The following is a 19884-nucleotide window of genomic DNA, read 5'->3' on the forward strand; positions in this document are numbered from 1 at the left end:
CAATTCTCCTAAATTAGAGCCTAAGATACGACACATTTGTAGAGTCATGTCTTTTTACAACAATATACTAATTCTAAATGTTTCCATTAAATAATTAAATATTCTAGATTAATAATTATTAATTTAATATCTTAAATTAATAATTATTTTATTCTAACTTTATAACCTATGATAATATTTATTTTGGATCATCTAACATTCCCCTATGATCCAAAGATACATTACAATAGATACCAAGTTCACCCCTGAAATTAGTAAATTTTATTTTGCCAAGAGGTTTCGTGAAAATGTCGGAGATCTGACCTTCTGAAGGACAATAAATTGGCTTGAGGACATCTTTGGCAATGAGAGATCTAATATGATGATACTTGGTGTCCACATGCTTTGTCTTTGAATGAAAAACTGAGTTCTTGGCAAGCTTGATGGCTGACTAGCTGTCAATGAATAATGACGTAGCTTCTGCCTGAGAAATGCCCAAGTCCTGCAAAATTCTGCATAACCAAACAATTTCACATGCTGCTTCCCATGCTGAATGTACTCTGCTTATGCTGAAGAAGTGGCCATTGTAGCTTGTTTCTTACAACTCCAAGACACTACTGCTGACCCCATGTTCATTAAATAACCTGATGTTGATGCTCGATCATCAATACTTCCAGCAAAGTCGGCATCTGAAAATCCACCAAGTACAAAGTTTTTAGTCTTTGTGTAAAGAAGACCAAAATCTTTTATTCCTTGGATATATCAAAGAACTCTTTTGGCGGCATTCCAGTGGTTGTCTCGGGGTTCCTGCATAAAATGTGAAAGAATACTGACTGCATAATATAGATCAGGGCGAGTATTTGTCAAATAAATCAAGCTACCAATCAACTGTCTATAAGTAGTGCTATCCACCATGTCCCCCCCTTCAAATTTTGAAAGTTTCAAGTTTTGCTCCATGGGGATAAGAACGGGCTTGCAATCCTTCATTCCAAATTGCTGAAGAACCTCTGTTGCATACTTACTCTGAGAAATGAAAATATGATGTGGACATTGGAAGACTTCAACTCCAAGATAGTAGTGAAGTAATCCCAAATCTGTCATCTTAAAACCTGCATGTAACTCCGTTTTCACCTGTGCAATATGATCATCATTGTTTCCAGTAATGATCAAATCATCTACATACATAACAAGAATCACCAGATATTTACCCTGTTGTCGCACATACAAAGTATCATCAGATTCACTGTGTTGAAAACCAACTTTTCTAAGGTATTCATCCATTTTTGCATACCAAGCTCGAGGAGCTTGTTTTAACCCATATAAAGCCTTGATCAATTTGCAGACTTTATGTTCCTGCCCTTTAATTTCAAAACCTGGTGGTTGTGTCATATACACTTCTTCCTGTAAATCCCCGTTGAGAAAAGCACTTTTTACATCCATTTGATGAACTTTCCACCCTTTCTGAGCGGCCAATGCAAGTGTTAATCGGATGGTGTTCCATTTAGCTGTAGGAGAAAAAGTTTCCTCATAATCAATGCCTTCCTGCTACGCAAAACCTTTAGCGACAAGTCTTGCTTTATACTTTTCAAGTTCTCCCTTTTGGTTGTACTTAATTCTGTAAACCCATTTGCATCCTATGGGTTTAACATTTTGAGGACAATCAACAAGTTTCCAAGTGTTGTTATCAATTACTGCTTGATATTCTTCAATCATAGCCTGTTGCCATTCTTTATGTTTTACTGCTTCGTTGTATGTGGAAGGTTCAGTAAAATCATTTGCTATCAATGCAAAATTTCCTTCACTTCTGTGTGACTTCCTTGTTCCTGTTTTATTCTGCTCATCAAGCCTTACATCTTTCAAAAGTTGAACTGCCCATTTTGGTAGTTGATGCTCACTTGTTTGAGATTCTGAAAAGTCACCATCATTGTAAAGAGGATTAATGTAAACTGATGTTCGTCGATCAGTTGAAGATTCTGGAGAATCACTGTCAGAAGAACTGTTGTTGCTTGGAGATGCGGATGAACTGCTGGAAGATCCAGATGGTGTTGTTGAAGTATAAGGACTGGATGAATCATCTTCAGATGAAGGAAAATCAAGTTCATACCAATTTGGTGAATTTGGTTGACTTTGTGTATTTCCTTTTCTTTGACTGCCTTTAGTTTCTAACTTTTGAAGAAGACTTTCTATTTCTTCAGCACTCTTACTCTCTGTTTCATCAAAAATTACATCCCTGCTCACAATAAATTTTCCATTGGTCAAAAGATGGTACCCTTTCTTCTCATCAAAATATCCAATCATTGTGCATTTCAAACTTCTTGAGTCAAGCTTAGTTCTTTTTTCTTTCGGAACTAAGGCATAACATACTGATCCAAAAACTCTAAGATGTTTAACTCGAGGTTTGAAACCAAACCAAGCTTCATAAGGTGTGATTCCGTCTAAAGAAGCAGTTGGAGATTTGTTTCTTAAGTAGACAGTTGTATGAATTGCTTCTGCCCAATATGTTGGACTTAACCTTTTGAAAGTTAACATAGATCTCGCCATTCCTAACAAGGTGCGATTCATTCTTTCTACTACTCCATTTTGTTGTGGAGTGTAAACATTTGTAAGATGTCTTCTTATGCCATTATCGCTACAATAAGTTTTGAATTCATTTGAAGTGAATTCTCCCCCATTATCTGTCCTGAGAGTGCCTATCTTTTCTTTGACTTCATTTTCAACAAGTTGGCGAAAAATTTTAAACTTTTCAAATGCTTCTGACTTTTGCTTCAAGAAATAAACCCAAGTCATTCTACTGAAATCATCAATGAATAGTAAGAAATATTTGCAACCACCGAATGAAGTTTGTAGTGGTCCACAAACATCACTGTGAACTAGTTGTAGCAACCTATTTGCACGCCATGAACTTGTTGGAAAACTTTCTCGACTTTGTTTTCCATAAATGCAAGCTTCACATTTTGCATTTTCCTTTTTGAAAGTTGGAAGTCCCTTAACCATCCCTTGTTTTTGCAATTGAGAAAGACTATCAAAATTTAAATGTCCATATCTTACATGCCACAATCTTATAGGTGAAATTCCTATAGTCACTGCCCCTGCAAAGTCAGAATGCCTTGGAATAACTGTCCCTTTCATCCTTAACAATTTTCCATCTTCATAACCTGTCATCATTGTTTGCAAGCTCTGTTTGACTGAATTAATCTTAACTAAGCCATCTTCCATAATTATCTGATGTCCTGCTTGTCGAATCGTGACTAAAGATAACAAATTTTTCTTAAAGGTTGGTACATACCATACATTTGAAATCATTTTTTCTCCAATGCCAAGGAGAAAAACTTTAACTGCACCTTTTCCATAAGGAGTATGTTTTGTATCATCTGCAAGAAAGATGGAATTAAGATGGCAATCTTGAAAATTCCAAAAGAAGTCTCGTCGACAAGTCATGTGCTGAGTTGCTCCTGAATCCAAGATCCAAGCATCTTCATAATCACTTTTAAGATAGGAGGAAAGTTGTAATGTCGGCGAAGAAGTAAAGACATATTCTGAGTCATTATCATCTTGATCATTTGCAAATTGTGTTGAGTGTTGATGAAACTTGGGAATTTTATTAATAGAAGTTCGACAATCTTCAGCATAATGTCCAACTTTGTTACATCTTCGACACACAATTTGACTTAAGTCTCTTCCTCTTCTTGGAGACTGTCCTCTGCCTCTGCTTTGACTTTTGTTTTGAGGTTGTCCTCTACCTTGATTATTATTTCCTCTTCCTTGAAAATAGCCTCTTCCTTGATTGTTTCCTCTGCCTTGAAAATTACTCCTGCCTGAACTGTTGCCACTGTTAAAGTTGTTTCCTCTGCTTTGGCTTCGACCTTGACTTTGTACATTATGTGTTGCTTGATTCTGATTGTAATTCTCTCTGCTTCTACTTCTAGAACTGTCAGTTGATGATTTACTAATGCTGGCCTCTGTGAAAAAAACATCTTCACCAACTTTCTTTTTCTTCCCAAAGGTTTTATCATGTTGGGTCAACATTTCGCAGAGCTCATCAAACTTTAGCGTCTCTAACTTTCCAGTTAATTGTAGAGTTTCCAAAAAATGTGTGTAGGAAGAAAGAAGTCCAACAATTAAAAATGTGACCATAAAACTATCATCTACTGCTTGAAAACCAGCATTGATGATTTCTTGCTTAATATTCTTAAGTCTGGAGATGTATTCAAGTATATCACCTCCTTAAGTCAATTTTTGTTGCAACAATTTTAATTGTAGATCAACTTTCTTTGATTCAGGCTGAGTATCAAAGAAGTCTTTAAAAATTCGCAAGCCAGACCGTGCATCTGTAGCATTTGCTATATGGACATACATTTCATCATTAACAGAAGATTTAATGAGCGCTAATGCTTTGGCATTCTTAACTTCCCATTTTGCTAGTGCAGCTGCATTTGTGGGTTTATTTGGCTTAATATCACCATCAAATATATCATGCCACAGTTCATTATAAATGAGAGTGTTTTCGATGAGGAATTGCCATGTTTTGTAAGATTTTGTGCCTTCAAGTTTGTCGAAATCAGAAAACAAATTAATCAACTTTGACATTGTAGTGTTGAAGCTTCACACCAAGATTCAGGCTAAAAAAACATATCAAGATGGGCAACACACTACGCAAAAACGATCTATCGGGGCTTGGCCTTGACCCTCATATAGTCATTGAAACAGGAGAAAAATGACTGAGCTTTGCACTTGGCTCTAGTCAATTTCTCAAAAATTTACAAGGTAACTTTCGAAATGTGACTTCTACAATGCTCTTGCAAATCCTGGTAAAAAAAAAATGTTACCCCCCCCCCCCAAAAGTAAAATTACTTTGAGTTACAATGTCACACTTATCTCTCCAAATAAAAACTACAAATAAAATCTCCTTATTACTCCAAAATTTACTGGCCCAAGCATTTACAAATAAGATTTCATTTCCCATCTCACATGAATTTGGATATGCGGATAGATTTGCTGGAAGCACTCGCGCTACTAAAGGCCATATAGCTAATGGGCATCTTGCTGGAATCCGACGACACTTTAATGAGAATGATTATGAGATGTTATTGGCACTTGACGAGAATTATACTTAAAAACAAATGAATTCAATCATTCCTGCAACGAAAAATCACACATGATGTCGCAGGCCTTAGTGGAATCAGAAAATGTTGAAGGGAGTTATACGAGTTTGGATTTTCAGTATGTGAACCAGTCACCTTGGGCTTGGATTTGTTCGCTGCAATGGAGTTTTTATTGCATCTGTATTTCAACCATCCGCGAAAATCAGGGTTGTCTCTGATTATCCGCACAAAACATTTTTCACGAAGGTACATGAGTTCATCCAGATCCTCTTCTAGTTGGCTTCACACTGGCTTCCCCTGGCTGGCTTCACACTGGCTTCTCCTGGCTGGCTTCTGCTGGCTTCAGCTAGTTTCACGTTGGATAACAGGGCAGCTGTTATGGGAGATCATGAAGAAGAACAATGATTTCCTCATGAGACAGAACGACAAAAGCAGCGCCAAGGTTCTCGTGAATGATCCGAAGTCGAAGTCATGTTTTTCTCCATTTTCTAAAGTGAATTGACCGATGCTTTCCTCCCCATTAAATCTTACTCCACAACGATGCGCACAAACAAACAGTCTGATCTGACCCTGTGATACCTATAGGAATTGCGGCGTACCAGTGCGAGCCTGAACAATACTAACATTCCAAACAAAAAAAACCAAAATAACCAAAAGTTGAATTCATTCATTCATGGGACGATCTGGGAGTTGTGCTTGCAACAACAAAGACAAAGAAGCTGAACAGGCTTGCAGATTCTATCCATAGATCATTTCTGAAGAAAGAGTTCCGAAAAAAAATAAAAAAAGGCTAAAGCTCGGCAATTAAGAACTTGGTCGAGCATATCAAGCCGCTGGCTAGTCCTCGAGGAAATGTGTGGGTAATCGGTGCGCAGAATGTGGGCAAATCAACTTTGATTAATGTGATTGGGAAGCACGTTGGAGGAAAGGTTACTCAACTCACTGAAGCTCCAGTTCCAGGCACTACACTGGGGATTATTAGGATCGAAGGGATTCTGCCTGACAAGGCGCAATTGTATGACACGCCGGGCCTTCTACATCCGTATCAGATACCAACACGATTGAACAAAGAATAGCAGAAGTTGGGCAGAAGTTGAAGCGGAGAAAATAATAGAAATTCAAGACACAACAATTTTTTATAATAATACAAAAATTGATTTTCAGATTTAAAAATCTAAAATCAATAAAATAATAAAATTTCTTTTCTTTTGAACAAAAAACTGGACAATTTTCATACCAATCATTTGCTGATCAATTCAATGGAGTTTTCCAAAAACTTGTAGAGTTGGAATCTCCTCCTCACATCAACTGCATTATTGGAGCTCTGATACCACAATAATGGCAGAAGTGTCCTCAGACACGTAATTTTATTAATAAGAAAAGCAATTACATCTGGAATTTTGCAAGAGTTTACACCCGAACAACAAAACACTCTTGCAATGAGCTATTTATAAGCTCAATGTCCTAACTACCTCTAATTATGGATCACTTATAAAATAACAAGTGTCCACTTACAATAAAAGCTATTCAAACAACTTACTAACAATTCTCCTAAATTAGAGCCTAAGATACGACACATTTGTAGAGTCATATCTTTTTACAACAATATACTAATTCTAAATGTCTCCATTAAATAATTAAATATTCTAGATTAATAATTATTAATTTAATATCTTAAATTAATAATTATTTTATTCTAACTTTATAACCTATGATAATATTTATTTTGGATCATCTAACAACCAAGAGCACTTTCCATTGCATTTACTTTACTTGTCTCTTGATGGTTGGAGTTTTCATATGCAAAGTCTATTCTAAAAGCAAGTATTGTAATCATTTCAAACAAGTGTTTTCTTTTCATGTTTCAAGTCTAATTGCATATTGATGTCTTGGTTTAACACTTCCTCTCTTTTACATTTCCAAGTTAATTACTAACTTTTGGGTTTTGGCAAGATATGTTTCACATGTTTTGATTTATAAAGTTGATTATCTCAAAAATATTTTGTATCTTACATATCTTGTGCTAACAATTCTTATTTACATTTCAGGGTTACTTTGTTTTCTCTTTTGAGAGCATTGCATTTTACTTTGAGCAAATTCCTTATAAAGCACTGGTTTTATGGTTTTTAATCATATTAATGATTGGCATTGTTATTTCAAGTTGCTCACTTCATATTTGCCCATAAATCCTTAAAAGTAATCCATTTCCACTATTACACTCTCCTAGAAACTCACATCTTTTAACTTAACTTTTCATTAGGAACCACCCCCCTTAGTTAACCTAGCAGATAGCTCAAGCGAAGAGAATCGGGATTAGTGTGATAGCCCCTTCTCTGAGTTCCCTGCCACCAACCACACCTTGTGGGGTTGAAGGCTTTTCTCACTGACTTGTAGGTAGGTGTAGGCGGCAAGGTCAACAGGGCCAAAAGAAGCCCTAAGGCATACAGCCTAGAGTTCCAAGGCCTTAAAGGCAAACCACAAGCCCTAAGAGGGTTGTGGCCTAAAGGAAAGAGGGGGAGAGGGGCACGCAAGGCCTCAAAAGAGGTTGCAGCTAGGAGAAGGGAGGATAAGGAGGAGAAAGAGGAGGGAGCGGAGGAAGGAGGGGAGAAAAGGGAGGATGGAGGGCAGCCGAGAGGAGAAGGCTAGTGCAAGAGGGACGGAGGCAAAGGAAGGGCTAGAAGCCCACAGCAAGAGGAGGAAAGGCCTCAAGGGGCATGCGGCAAGGGTAAGAGAGGAGGCTGAGTGGCCTAGAGGCCATGGCCAAGCCTGAGAGGGTCAAAAAAGGGTGACCCTAGGGCCAAGGAAGCTAGATGGCTAGCCTGGAGGAGGACGTTGGGCCTAGAGGCCCTAAAAAAATTGCAAACCCTCACCAAAAATCAAATTTTCCTTAGATCTTCAGTTTTACTACAAAATTCTTCAGTAGCTGGCCCTGCAAAAAAAAAAATTGAGGCTAGATATTACCTTCAAGGTCCTAGATCTAGCTCTAATCCATCAATCTTCTTTTCATCTAACCTGCACAAATAAATTTACACTTACCCAAAACCCCAATATATACAAAAATTCAAAAAATCCCAAAACCCTAGAAAATCCCAGCTGCAAAACAAGGGTTAGAAAATAAAATAATTTACGATCAGATCTATTACACAAAAATATATTTACAAAATATACAAGTGTACAATGCTTACAAAAAATTTTGAGAATAATTTCTTTGTAGATTTTGACAATGGCTAAATGTATTTCGAAAAATAAATGTCAAACCACAGCCTTAGCGAATTTAGAAAACCATATAAAATATTCAAGGTTCAAACATAGTCAGCTTGTGCCCATAATTTGTGAACTTGGAGCCCAAGGGTTGGGAAACCTGCAAACACTATATATTTTCTCAAAAATAAACCATTAGAATAACAATGAGTCAGATCACCTTAGATAAGCCCAAAACCTACCAATAGAATGTTCCTATCATCTACAATAAAATAATGATTTACTAAAATTTTAAAGCACAATATAGGAATGTCCGTACCCAACACATACCACAAATCCGTGGAACAAAGACACCATGAACTGCACCCCAAAGTTTTTTATTATGATTATCAATATGTTCCCAGCGGAATAGTAATTTTACATCAATTTTTACAAAGTTATATTAGATGGTTTGAGACACAAATGACCTTTAATTTATAGATAAATCCTCCAAGTGGAAAATAACGGCTAGTTGGCTCGATCCCCATCAAACTAATCTTGGTTGTTGATAAATATTTGACAATCTTTTAATCTCTGCCGTTGAAATAAATTTTTTTGAAGAATTTTCGAATTTCTCATTAAAACCATTTTGTATTAGCTCAAAAATTTGACTTTGACTTGACCACCAAGGCCCAAGGGTCCAATTTTTCTTGAAATTTCCAATATTCCCTTGGTGGGAGACCTCTAAAAATTAATTTTTTCAACACCCACGAATTTTTCCACTTGGAGAATTTAATTTCTCTAACATTTTAATTTTTTTACTCTAATTAATTAATTTTCTGGCCAAAAAAATTAATTAATTGACAGCTGAGGGGATTTATTATTTTTCCACCCTCAAATATTTTAGCCATGGTGTCTACGTATGAGGGACCTTACACTAAAATATTTTTTACATAAGATTTTACAAAATTCAACCCTCAAAGGGGGAATACCTGTTCAATATAGACCCTCAAATAATTTACCCAATTCTGCAACACAATATGATCTAGTAAACCATGTGACTTGTAATAAAATAATTTAGCCAATTAACTTAAAGTATTCCCAAATCACTTTTACAGAAGACTCGACTAAAACACTAGGACTCACCTAAGATTTTGACGATAAATTCCACCATAGCTTTGGATGAGGTTGGAGGGAAAAACTTTGCTGATCGACCGTGTTTAGAAACACAATTGGATCAATCAGACGAAAAACCTCCTCGAATGAAATTCGTCGCCAAAACAATAGGCTTACCTAGGTTGTTACATACATACACAGTCTTACTAGCATCATTTACATTATAAATTTGCAGAAAGGATTTACAACGACTCGAGAGCTAATGGTTGTTGATCTTGATCCTTTGAAGAAAAATATGCTACCACTCCTTCCTTGGAACTTTGACGAAATGTGTGCAACAAGCCTCTAGTTGAATTGTTGTCTTTACGGCCATCCATTTTGCTAAGAAAAACCAAGTTTAATTGGTCATTCCTTAGGAAAACATCATAGGAAGCTAATCTGCTAAACCTGCATTTTTTTCCCTTCTATATGATAGAATTCTTAATTAGTTTAGTCATTTTTTAGCACTTTCTAAACTAACTATCTTGTTGATCTCTTGTAGACTTGTGGCAATCCAAAAGGAGGATTTTAATGGATTGTGCTAAATTTTTGCAGATTCGAGCACCAAAAACACCACTGTTGGACAACTGATTTTAAAACCATAATTTGTACCTTGAAAACCCCTTTAAATTGTTTTATTCACCCAAGGATTATCCAAGGAAAACATTGTAATTTTGTAAAAGAAGTTTCTCCTTTGGTTTTACCAAAAGATCTATTGTAACAAATCAGATTTTCTCTTAGCTTGCAACTTCTTGGAGAAGAGTATTTGATCGCTTTGAAGGAATCTTATTGTATCTTTCTCCAAATCATTTCTTCAAGTCCCTTTTCCAAAAGGGACATATTGTAAACTCTTCCTCTCTCTATCCCTCATTTCTATTAGAGGGAGCTAATAAAGAAATCATTTTTTCTTGGGAGTTAGGGGACTTTTCCCCCTATGCATCCCCCCTGCCTCATTTGGGGAAGCTTCTCTTGTGATGCTTGAATGCTTTTCATTTTTTTCTGAACTAAGTAGTGTAGCATAATCATCATTAGAGTAGTTGGGCTAATTGTCATTTCATACATTCTACTCTAACTTGTAATTCACTTGTTTCTTGCAGATCTATCTTTTATTTATTTGTTGCCTAGTTAGTCACTTTACAAGCATTTCTCTAGCCTAGTCTTAATCTTTCAAATTTGTCTTCGCAATAACAAATCTACCTCCATCTTCATTGGTTGAAGTAATAACTTAAGGACCCTCTTCCCTCTAAGACTTTCTATTTTGAGATCGAGGCCCCTGCAAAGATAAGATTTGGGGAAAGAGTTCAATTGAAACTTGTTTAATTTGCAACTAACTAATTGGCACTAACTTAAATTTAAAATAAACCAAGATTGCATTCCAGTACAATTCATCTTGCGGCATTGGTACTTGGAGTTTCATCTCATTTGCTTTCTAAATTTATAAAGCTTGTCTATCTTTTTTAGGCAATTTCCATTATTTCAAGTACATACATTTTGTTTGGCAAAGCATCTTGTTCCAAGTATTTACTTTTCTGAGTATTTCATATTGAGCAATTGTTGTACTTGTCTACCTTTATTGCCACATTTACTTTCCAAACATTCACTTTTGGGCATTTACTTATCGAGTATTTACTTCCAAGCATTACTTTCAAACCATCTTCTTCACTTGGAATATTTACTTGTAAGTACTTGATATTTGGCACTAGTCTAGTTATTGCAATATCTTTACTTATAGATGGTCATTGTTATTATGATGTTTTGATTTCATCTATTGCAAAATATATATTAATTTTATTTCATTGTATCTTTGATCATTAAATTTTAACTCCTAGAACTTAACTTATCTAGCTTTAGAATAGTTGAGTCTTAGTTGTTTTTGTAGGGTCAACCCCCCTTGGCTTCGCTAGGAGTTAGCCTAGATGGAGGAGTTGAGATTTGAGTAACAACAACTCAACTCGAAACTTGCCCGCAAAGCCACACCAAGTGGAGTTAAATATTTTCTCCACGATAATCCTAGGTGTGGAGTTAGGCGGTAAGGCTGTGCAATAGACAGAAAGAGCACTTCAAGGTGTTGCTTTAGTTTGGGATCAACAATGATATCCTGATTTAGTAGGAAGCAGACCTCTATGGCACTTAGCTCAGTGAAGGCGGAGTATATGGCAGCTAGCATAGCAAGTTGTGAGGCCATTTGGCTTCACAAGTGCAAGTTTATTTTATTATGAGTTGGATGACACAATGATTTTCTATGATAATCAGAGTTGTATCAAACTCGAGAATCACAAATTTCATGATTGATCCAAGCACATAAAAATTGGATACAATGGAGGAATAAATCTCCAATATGTATCCACAGATTGGTAAGTAGTTGATATTCTGACCAAGCCCTTAGCAAAAGGGATGTTTTCAGAGACAAACTTGGATTGGTGCAAAATTCTTTCATCGCTAACATGGAGTGTTGAGAAATATAAATCGAGTAGGAGCTTCTTGCACAAGTTAGATTTGAACATGAGAAATAATACCATATTGTAATTTCACTTCAATAAACAAAATTGAAAGTCAAATTTCCTATGGTCTCCAAGTCTTAGAAATCTAAACCAAATAAGTCTCAGAAATCTGAAGGAAGTAATCTAGAGATTCTAGAATATTAGCGAGTTAAGTTTGACCTAATACTGGTCATACACCTCATCGTTGAAATAAGGTGGTTGTTAGGATAAAGGAGATTAGTTGTTAAGATTTGGCAAATTAGTTGCTAGGATTGAGGAAATTAATTATCTCTCTCAAATCATAAATAGGACAAGATGGAAGAAGTTGAATGCACACATTTTGTACATCAAGAAGACTCAGGAGATCTGAGTGATATTAGTTGAGCAGATTCAGAGCACAAAAGAGGAGCCAAGGTCAAGAAGAAAGCCAAAGGACAGATATGTACAGTTGCATGGATAGAGTTGAACAGTGTTGTACAGCCGTTCAAGCAAGCAAATTTTCAATTGTCCAAGAAGCTGATTTATCTCAGTGAGTGCAGATCTGATTTTTTATATATAATGTACAACTGTTAGTTTGATAGCTTGTAGAGGTTTTCACGTATGTTTGGAATATTTAAATGAAAAGCTGATTTGAAAGTTTACTACCTGTGTATAGTGTTTATGTTTTCACTGTACATTTTCCAGCTATATGTGTGATTGTTGCAAGTCCAAAAATATTTATCTCTATGGTTAAATAAGTTCAGATCTGATTAGTCAGTTGGATGTAGCTCAGGTGGTTGGGAGAAATGTTGTTATCTTTCCCACCTGGGTTCAATCCCTGCATGTGACATTTTGAGGTCATAATGAGTATATCCTTGTAATTGTTTCAAGCCTTGTTGTCGAAGAGTCCCACGAGGACTTAAACATGTATATTCCTCATATAGAATATAAAAATATATCTTATAAAAAAAGAAAGTTCAGATCTGATTTATTTAATTTACAAAAACATAGGATGGCAGTCGGGCTTGAAAATTATATACAGAATTGCGTCTTTGAATGTACTTTACATGGGACATATCCCTCCATGTCATACCATGTAGCCTGGGATATTTTGAAATAGCTTTCTTGTGATAAAATAACATAAATCTGAAGCAGATTCTGTAAATTCTTGGAGTATCATAGGAGGAAAAAAGTGTGCATATTTTACTCAGAGCAAGTTTAAGGACAAGCACTCTCCAATAGTTGTAAAGCTTGATTAGAAGTAATGTTTTATCTATTAATATCCTCTTATTGGACATGGATATGCTGACAAATAGCAAAGTTGTTTAAACTTCAAATGGCCTACCACATGCCCAAGGTCCACCGCTGGTGGTAGCTGACACCACAGCTGCCATTAAGATAATGTATCCTAAATGATCATGGTACTCTATAGTATCAAGGTATCAGAACTGCTAGTATGAGTTTCAAGTGAATAATGAACATCAACATAGAGGAAACATCTGATTGTCAAAAAATGTTTATCAGATACCGCTCTATTAAACTAGCATAATATATTGCAAAAAGGTCAAGATGTATGTAATTTGCACATTAATGAACAGAAAGGTTGTCCAATTTTCTAGTTGTGCAGCTCTGCATGACAATTATTTGGGATGTTCTCAGGAAAATGGACAAACTCTCTCACAAAGGAACTTATAAGTTATATCCAAAAGGTTTATTGCCAAAAAGACATAATCCAGATTAAAATGTTAATGGCCCTTCATGCCAAAACATTTTTGGATGTTGAGCAGGATGGTTACAAGCAATTGCAATATGACTAGATGTTATGTACCTAGCAATGGGGAATTGTGATTCTAAACATCTTGTGGTACCAATAAAATCTTGCTTGCACTTCTCTAAAAAAGAACTGAGTGCTTTGCTGTGCACTGCTGTATCATATATATCAACTAGAAGTTAGGAAATCCTTAATTAGTTCATAAAACATAAGGATCGTATGCCCTTTTTAATAAAGATTCCTAATCATTTATAATAACATATAGAATTGACTATTTTTCATTTACAATTACAATTTTAAGTTCTAGAAACTTACCATAAATTGCCCAGATAGCCCTTCGCCTCTCTGGTGTCATAAGTAGTGTTCCTGAAAAGAAAAAGACATCAAATGGATTATTCTTCTAAAATCAAGTTGAGCTGCCTGGAACTTCACAGAACAATAAAGCCTCTTGGCAATAAAAACAAAATTTTAACCTTTCTGATTGACCATATTTAATTTCTTTTGTTCTATTTTTCCTATGCTCAAATAGTGCCTGACATAGAAGAAGCTCTTAACAGAATGGACATTGTTCGTGATATCAGAAAAACTTAACATATATTTATACCTATGTAGTTCTTTCTGCTTTTGTCAAAGAAGAAGCATTTTGCACACTCACATTGTACTTTTCTTTGCTGGATGTACTTTTCCAGTCCTATTGACCTACCTTTTTCATCATTTGTTAGATATTAATAAAATTATCTTATCTTATCATGACTAAATATGGTCATATAAGACTAAATGAGTAAAACATTGAAATTTCATTCAGCTTTTCACTCTGCTTACTCTTTGCAGTGTTGCACTCAACTATGCCCTCCTACCTGAGTCAAATCTTTGATGTTTTTTCATACAGACCCTGTTATTTGGTCCATGCAGGTGGAAAGAAAGAGAGAAGGAAATTATATTGATGTACACAAGTGACCAAAATAAGCCAATAGAACTAGACAGTAGAGGAAGTCATAATGGCAATTGTGTGAGTACCAGAGGCAACTCTTAGGCGCAAAAATAAGTACAAATAGAGATAAAGAGTAAAGGGTAAACGCAAGAGTTAGAGGGTAGGAAACAAATATAAAAATGTACTTCCCTGGGTAAGAAGCTAATTAATACACTTAGTACTACACCAGACCCAGAAGAGGAGCTAGGACCACCATTATCAACCATTGTGAAGGGACCAATACAAAGCCTAAGGTTCTTTGGGGAATTGCCCAGAGTGAGTGGACAATGCTAGATAGTCCAAGGGAGAAGTTGAGTGCTACCCACTTGAACTCTCCTAACATTTAAAGCAAATGAGAGGAACTTAGTGATGGACATTTCATTGCATCATAGCTGAGTGCTAGAATACGTATATCTCTGAGATCTTGCAACAAATGTGAATGATTTCTTGATAGAAGAAAAGAGGGGACACTATATCGCCAACCCATTGCTCTCTATGTCCATGGTTGAAGTATCTACAAGGAATTTGAGATTTCCAATTTGCCAAAATAGTTTGGGAGAAAGAATTGATCAATCTAGGGGAAGTGGCTCTCTATAAGTCTTGTAGGACCTGTCATATGAGAGTAATTGCCCTTTGGAGATACAAAGCCAAGCACATTTCTGTAAGGGTATCAATTACTCATGGTATTTATCAGTGTTCATAATATCGGCGATATTTGAAAATATCACGATATTTTTGGAAAAACGATATATCGCCGAGTAAATATCGCGATATTTTACGTTTTGAAAATATCTGAAAATATCGGCAATGTTTAAAAATCTGAAAAATAAAAATAAATAAATAAATTTTTTTGATTTTTTATGTTTGCCGATACCGATATTTTCAACACTAGTATTTATCACAACTATAAAAGTACATAGAAGACCTTCATTATATAACAATGGAGGAGGCCCAGTGTTGGTTAAAGATAGCTATGACAAATGGGCAGATACAAATCCCTATGTGACCTTACAACTCACTATAACTAGCTCATCTAGAAGAGAAGCGTTTGAAAATACCAACTCTAACACCCCCCCCCCCTAAGTGAAACATAGGGAGTGCAAAATAAACATAAAGAAAAAATTGGGTCATAACAACAAGCCCTAATTAGTAATAAGGTACTCAAATACAAACTCTCATAAGCGGAGAAAAGAAGAAAAACCTGTACCAAAAAAAAAACTCCTCTCCAAAAGAGAGAAATATGTGTAGGAACTTACAGGGTAAGTTCTTCAAATAGAACACCAAAGGACACCGCTCACAAACAGATCACAGATCAATACACCAATATTCTTGACGTGGTTAAAACCCTCAAAGAGGAAAACAGTCCACGACCTGAGCCAACGCAGCCACTTTAGGCAATTTATTAATAAAAGAAAGAAAATTTACATAAGCTTCTCTCATGAACGGTCACCCTATAAATGACCCTCCATGCTCTTTAAATAGAGATCATGGACCAATCGGGTGTTAAGCCACGGATCAAGTGTCGATAATACCGAGAAGAGAATGAAATGTCGGATCACTTCATGTCTAGAACATATCGTGACGATCGGATTGTAAGTTACAAATGTACATAGTAAAGAAACACACCTTACCTAACTCTACACTAGACCAAGTTATACTTAACTATTTCCTATGTGTCGGAATATCCTAATATCCCCCCTTAAGAACAACTTGGGATAGGATTGGCGGATGTACAAATATGACACAATAGGAGAAGGAAGGAGGCATTAGAACCTATCCCCCCTTAGTGACAACTTCCTGAACTCCAACCATAAATCAAAGTTTAGTAAACTTCACCTCTGTGAGAGCCTTTGTAAAGATGTCTACAACTTGATCATCGGTTGAACAATATTGAACTTCAAGAACATGATCATGAATGAGCTTTCTGATGAAGTGCATGTGTAGTTCAATGTGTTTGTTGCGCTGATGTTGGACTGGATCTTTGCATAGTTGAATGGCACTTTGATTATCACACCAAAGTGTAGTCGGATGTTGCTGCTGAAAGCCAAACTCTGACAGGATCTGACGAAGCCACAGGGCTTCCTTACTAGCTTCTACAGCGCCATGATACTCTGCTTCTGCTGAAGAAAGAGAAATGGCACTTTGTTTCTTGCAAGCCCATGTAATAGGTCCAAAACCAAGAGTGAAGACATAACCTGCAGTAGACTTCCGATCATCAGGGTCACCAGCCCAATCAAAATCAGTGAAACCAACCAATAGAGGAGATGCTTCTGCACTGTAATGAATCCCAAACTGAATTGTACCTCGAACATAACAAAGTATTCTTTTAGCTGCTTTCCAATGACTTTCATGTGGGTTTTGCATAAACCGAGCAATAAGGCCAACAGCAAAGGAAAGGTCGGGACGGGTATGGGTCAGATACAAAGTTTTCCTACAAGCTGACGGTATAAGGTAGCATCAACTTCAGGGGAAGTACAAGTGACTAAAAGTTTGGCTCTAGATTGAAAGGGAGAAGGGGTTGGCTTACAGTCTTCCATGTGAAAGTGGCGTAGAAGATCACAGGCATACTTGGACTAGGAAAGGGAAATACCTTCCTTGGATTGCAAGACTTGAAGACCAAGAAAATAATGCAAGTGTCCTAAGTCTGTCATTTCAAACTACTTTTTAAGGCTGGACTTCACATGGTTTATAAGGTTGGGATCACTACCAATAAGGATAAGATCATCAACATCAAGAACAAGAATGATAAGAGACTTACCCATTTTCTTGGTGTAGACAGTATTGTCAGAATGACACCTAGAAAAGCCAATATCTAAAAGAAAGCTATCCATTTTGGCATACCAAGCCCTAGGGGCTTGCTTGAGACCATAAAGGGATTTTTTAGCCGACATACAAGGCTAGAGTTTGTTTGTATAAAGCCAAAAGGTTGTTCCATATAGATTTCTTCATGCAATTCCCCATGCAAAAAGGCATATTTAACATCCATCTGATGGACTTTCCATTTGAAAGAGGCAGCAAGGGAAAGAACAAGGTGGATAGAGTTCATTTTGGCAACAAGGGAGAAGGTTTCAGTATAGTCAATGCCTTCAACTTGTGAAAAACCTTTAGCAACAAGACGAGCTTTATGTTTATCAACTTTTCCATCCGGTCCATACTTGGTTCTGTAAACCCATTTGCATCTAGCAATTTTTGTCCCTTTGGAAGAGGAACAAGATCCCATGTATCATTTGCCAATAATGAACGATATTCTTTATTCATAGCTATGTCCCAATCTGGATGGCTTGAAGCTTCTGCAAAGGTGTCGGGATCATAATTCGCTGAAGCTTGAGCCAGTAAAGAAGAGGCTCTATCGAACTGAGAATGTGTACATCGTTGATCTGTAGGATCACCTGCAAGAGCACCTGGGTCTTGTTGCATCCCGAGTAGCACGAACCCATTTTGGAAGCTGAGGAGCTGAAGGAGAATCCTGAGAAGGTGGGGGAGGATTGTCATCCTCACTGTCATCAGCTGAAGAAGAAATATTTTCAGAAGTAGAAGTGATAGAGAGAGGTGGCACATCCGCCGAACTAGGCTCGTAGGCCAATATAGTTTTAGCAAACTTTACATCTCTTCTAATGATAACATTTTTGGACTTAAGTGGAATAAGTCTATATCCTTTGACATCTTCAGAATATCCGACAAAAATACATTTTTCACTCTTAGGTTCTAATGCTTTATGTTTCTCATTGGGAATATGGGCCCATGCTTCACTTCCAAAAACACAAAAGTGACTTACATCTGGTTTAATTGAGCTCCATGCTTCTTTTGGAGTGATATTCTTAAAACCTTAGTAGGAGTGCGATTTACTATTTAATTTGCACAGTTAATTGCTTCTGCCCAAAAATTAAAACTAAGTCCTTTAGATTGAAGCATACAATTAGCCATTTCCTTTAAGGTGCAATTCTTCCTTTCAGCTACACCATTTTGTTGTGGAGTATATGGAACAATATATTGCATTTGAATTCCATGCTCAGTGCAAAAGTTGATGAATTTGTTGTTAACATATTCTCTGCCATTATCAGATCTTAGCTTAAGAATTTGATGTCCAGATTGTTTCTCAACAAAGGCCTTAAAGGCCAAAAACATGTTAATACTTCACTCTTGAGTTTTAAGAAGTATACCCAAGTGTGTCTGGAGAAATCATCAATGAAAGTTAAGAAATAGTTGTAGCCAAAGAAGGAAACAACTGGAAGTGGACCACATAAATCACTATGCACAAGTTGTAAAGGGGTTGAGGCGTGCCAAAAGGCACGTTTTTCAAAACTATCACGATGATGTTTTCTGAGTACACATCCGGAACAAACACCATCTCTGCGAGATACCATAGGAAGACCTATCACCATATTTTCTTTACATAGATTTTGAAGGGAGCGATAGTTTAAGTGACCAAATCGTTCATGCCAAAGTTTGTTCACTTCATCATTATGAGCAACAAATACGGAGGGAAGAGTTGATGACCCAAAGTTGTTAAACTTATACAACCTTGTAGAATCATCAGCGATGCCAGTAGCTAAAATCTGTCTGGGATATCTTAGGTCCTTAATTACAACATCATGAGGTGAAAATTCAACGATTTTACCTTCACCTAAATGAGTTATCTGATATACAGGTAGAAGGTTGCAGGATAAGGTTGGAACACATAATACATCATTAAATTGACAATTGTCTAGATGAATAGTTCCATTCCCTACAACACTAAGAGATCTATCATCACCAACATATATATTTTTGGTGTTACAATCATTTAAAGAAGAAAACATGGCTTTGTTTTTGGCCATGTGATAAGAAGCTCCAGAATCAATGAGCCACTCATGAGAATGAGAAGAAGAAGATACATTTAGTGCATAACCAAACCGAGATGCTTGACAACCACATGCAGAAAGTGTTATTCCTGAAGATGAAGTTGAAGTTGAAGAATGCTCCAAATGGATGTTATGCTTCTTCATTGTTGCTTCCAAGGCTTCCGTCTTCTTCAAGCATTTGGATTCTAAGTGGCCATCTTGATTACAAAAGTTGCAATGTCTATCAGTCTTCTTCCCTTTGTTTTTATTTGCCTTATCATTTTGTTGAATTGATTTTTCATTTTGAGACTGAAATTGCTTAGGACCCTTGTTTGGTTTAGGACCATTCTTTTTAGGACACTGCTTCTTAGGATTATTTGAATTTGGTTGTTGTCGGGCTGCTAAGTCTTTCTCAGAAGAGTTTCCAAGATTAAGAAGACCAAGATGT

At 36.4% G+C, this 19884-nt stretch overlaps 1 protein-coding gene across 1 annotated transcript in view; it reads right to left on the reverse strand.

Annotated features, from left to right (window-relative positions):
- The window catches only part of LOC149225618 (phytoene synthase 2, chloroplastic-like), a 99025-nt gene that overhangs the window by 34709 nt on the left and 44432 nt on the right, over positions 1-19884 (reverse strand). Inside the window, exon 2 of the mRNA XM_089377206.1 lies at positions 13962-14012. Coding sequence (XP_089233332.1) covers positions 13962-14012 — 51 coding nt within the window. The remainder of the gene's footprint in view (positions 1-13961; positions 14013-19884) is intronic.

The sequence above is a fragment of the Pinus tabuliformis genome, chromosome J, assembly GCF_031772625.1.
Source record: "Pinus tabuliformis cultivar Carrire ecotype Pingquan chromosome J, CPIR1, whole genome shotgun sequence".
In the NCBI taxonomy this organism is placed as follows: domain Eukaryota; kingdom Viridiplantae; phylum Streptophyta; class Pinopsida; order Pinales; family Pinaceae; genus Pinus; species Pinus tabuliformis.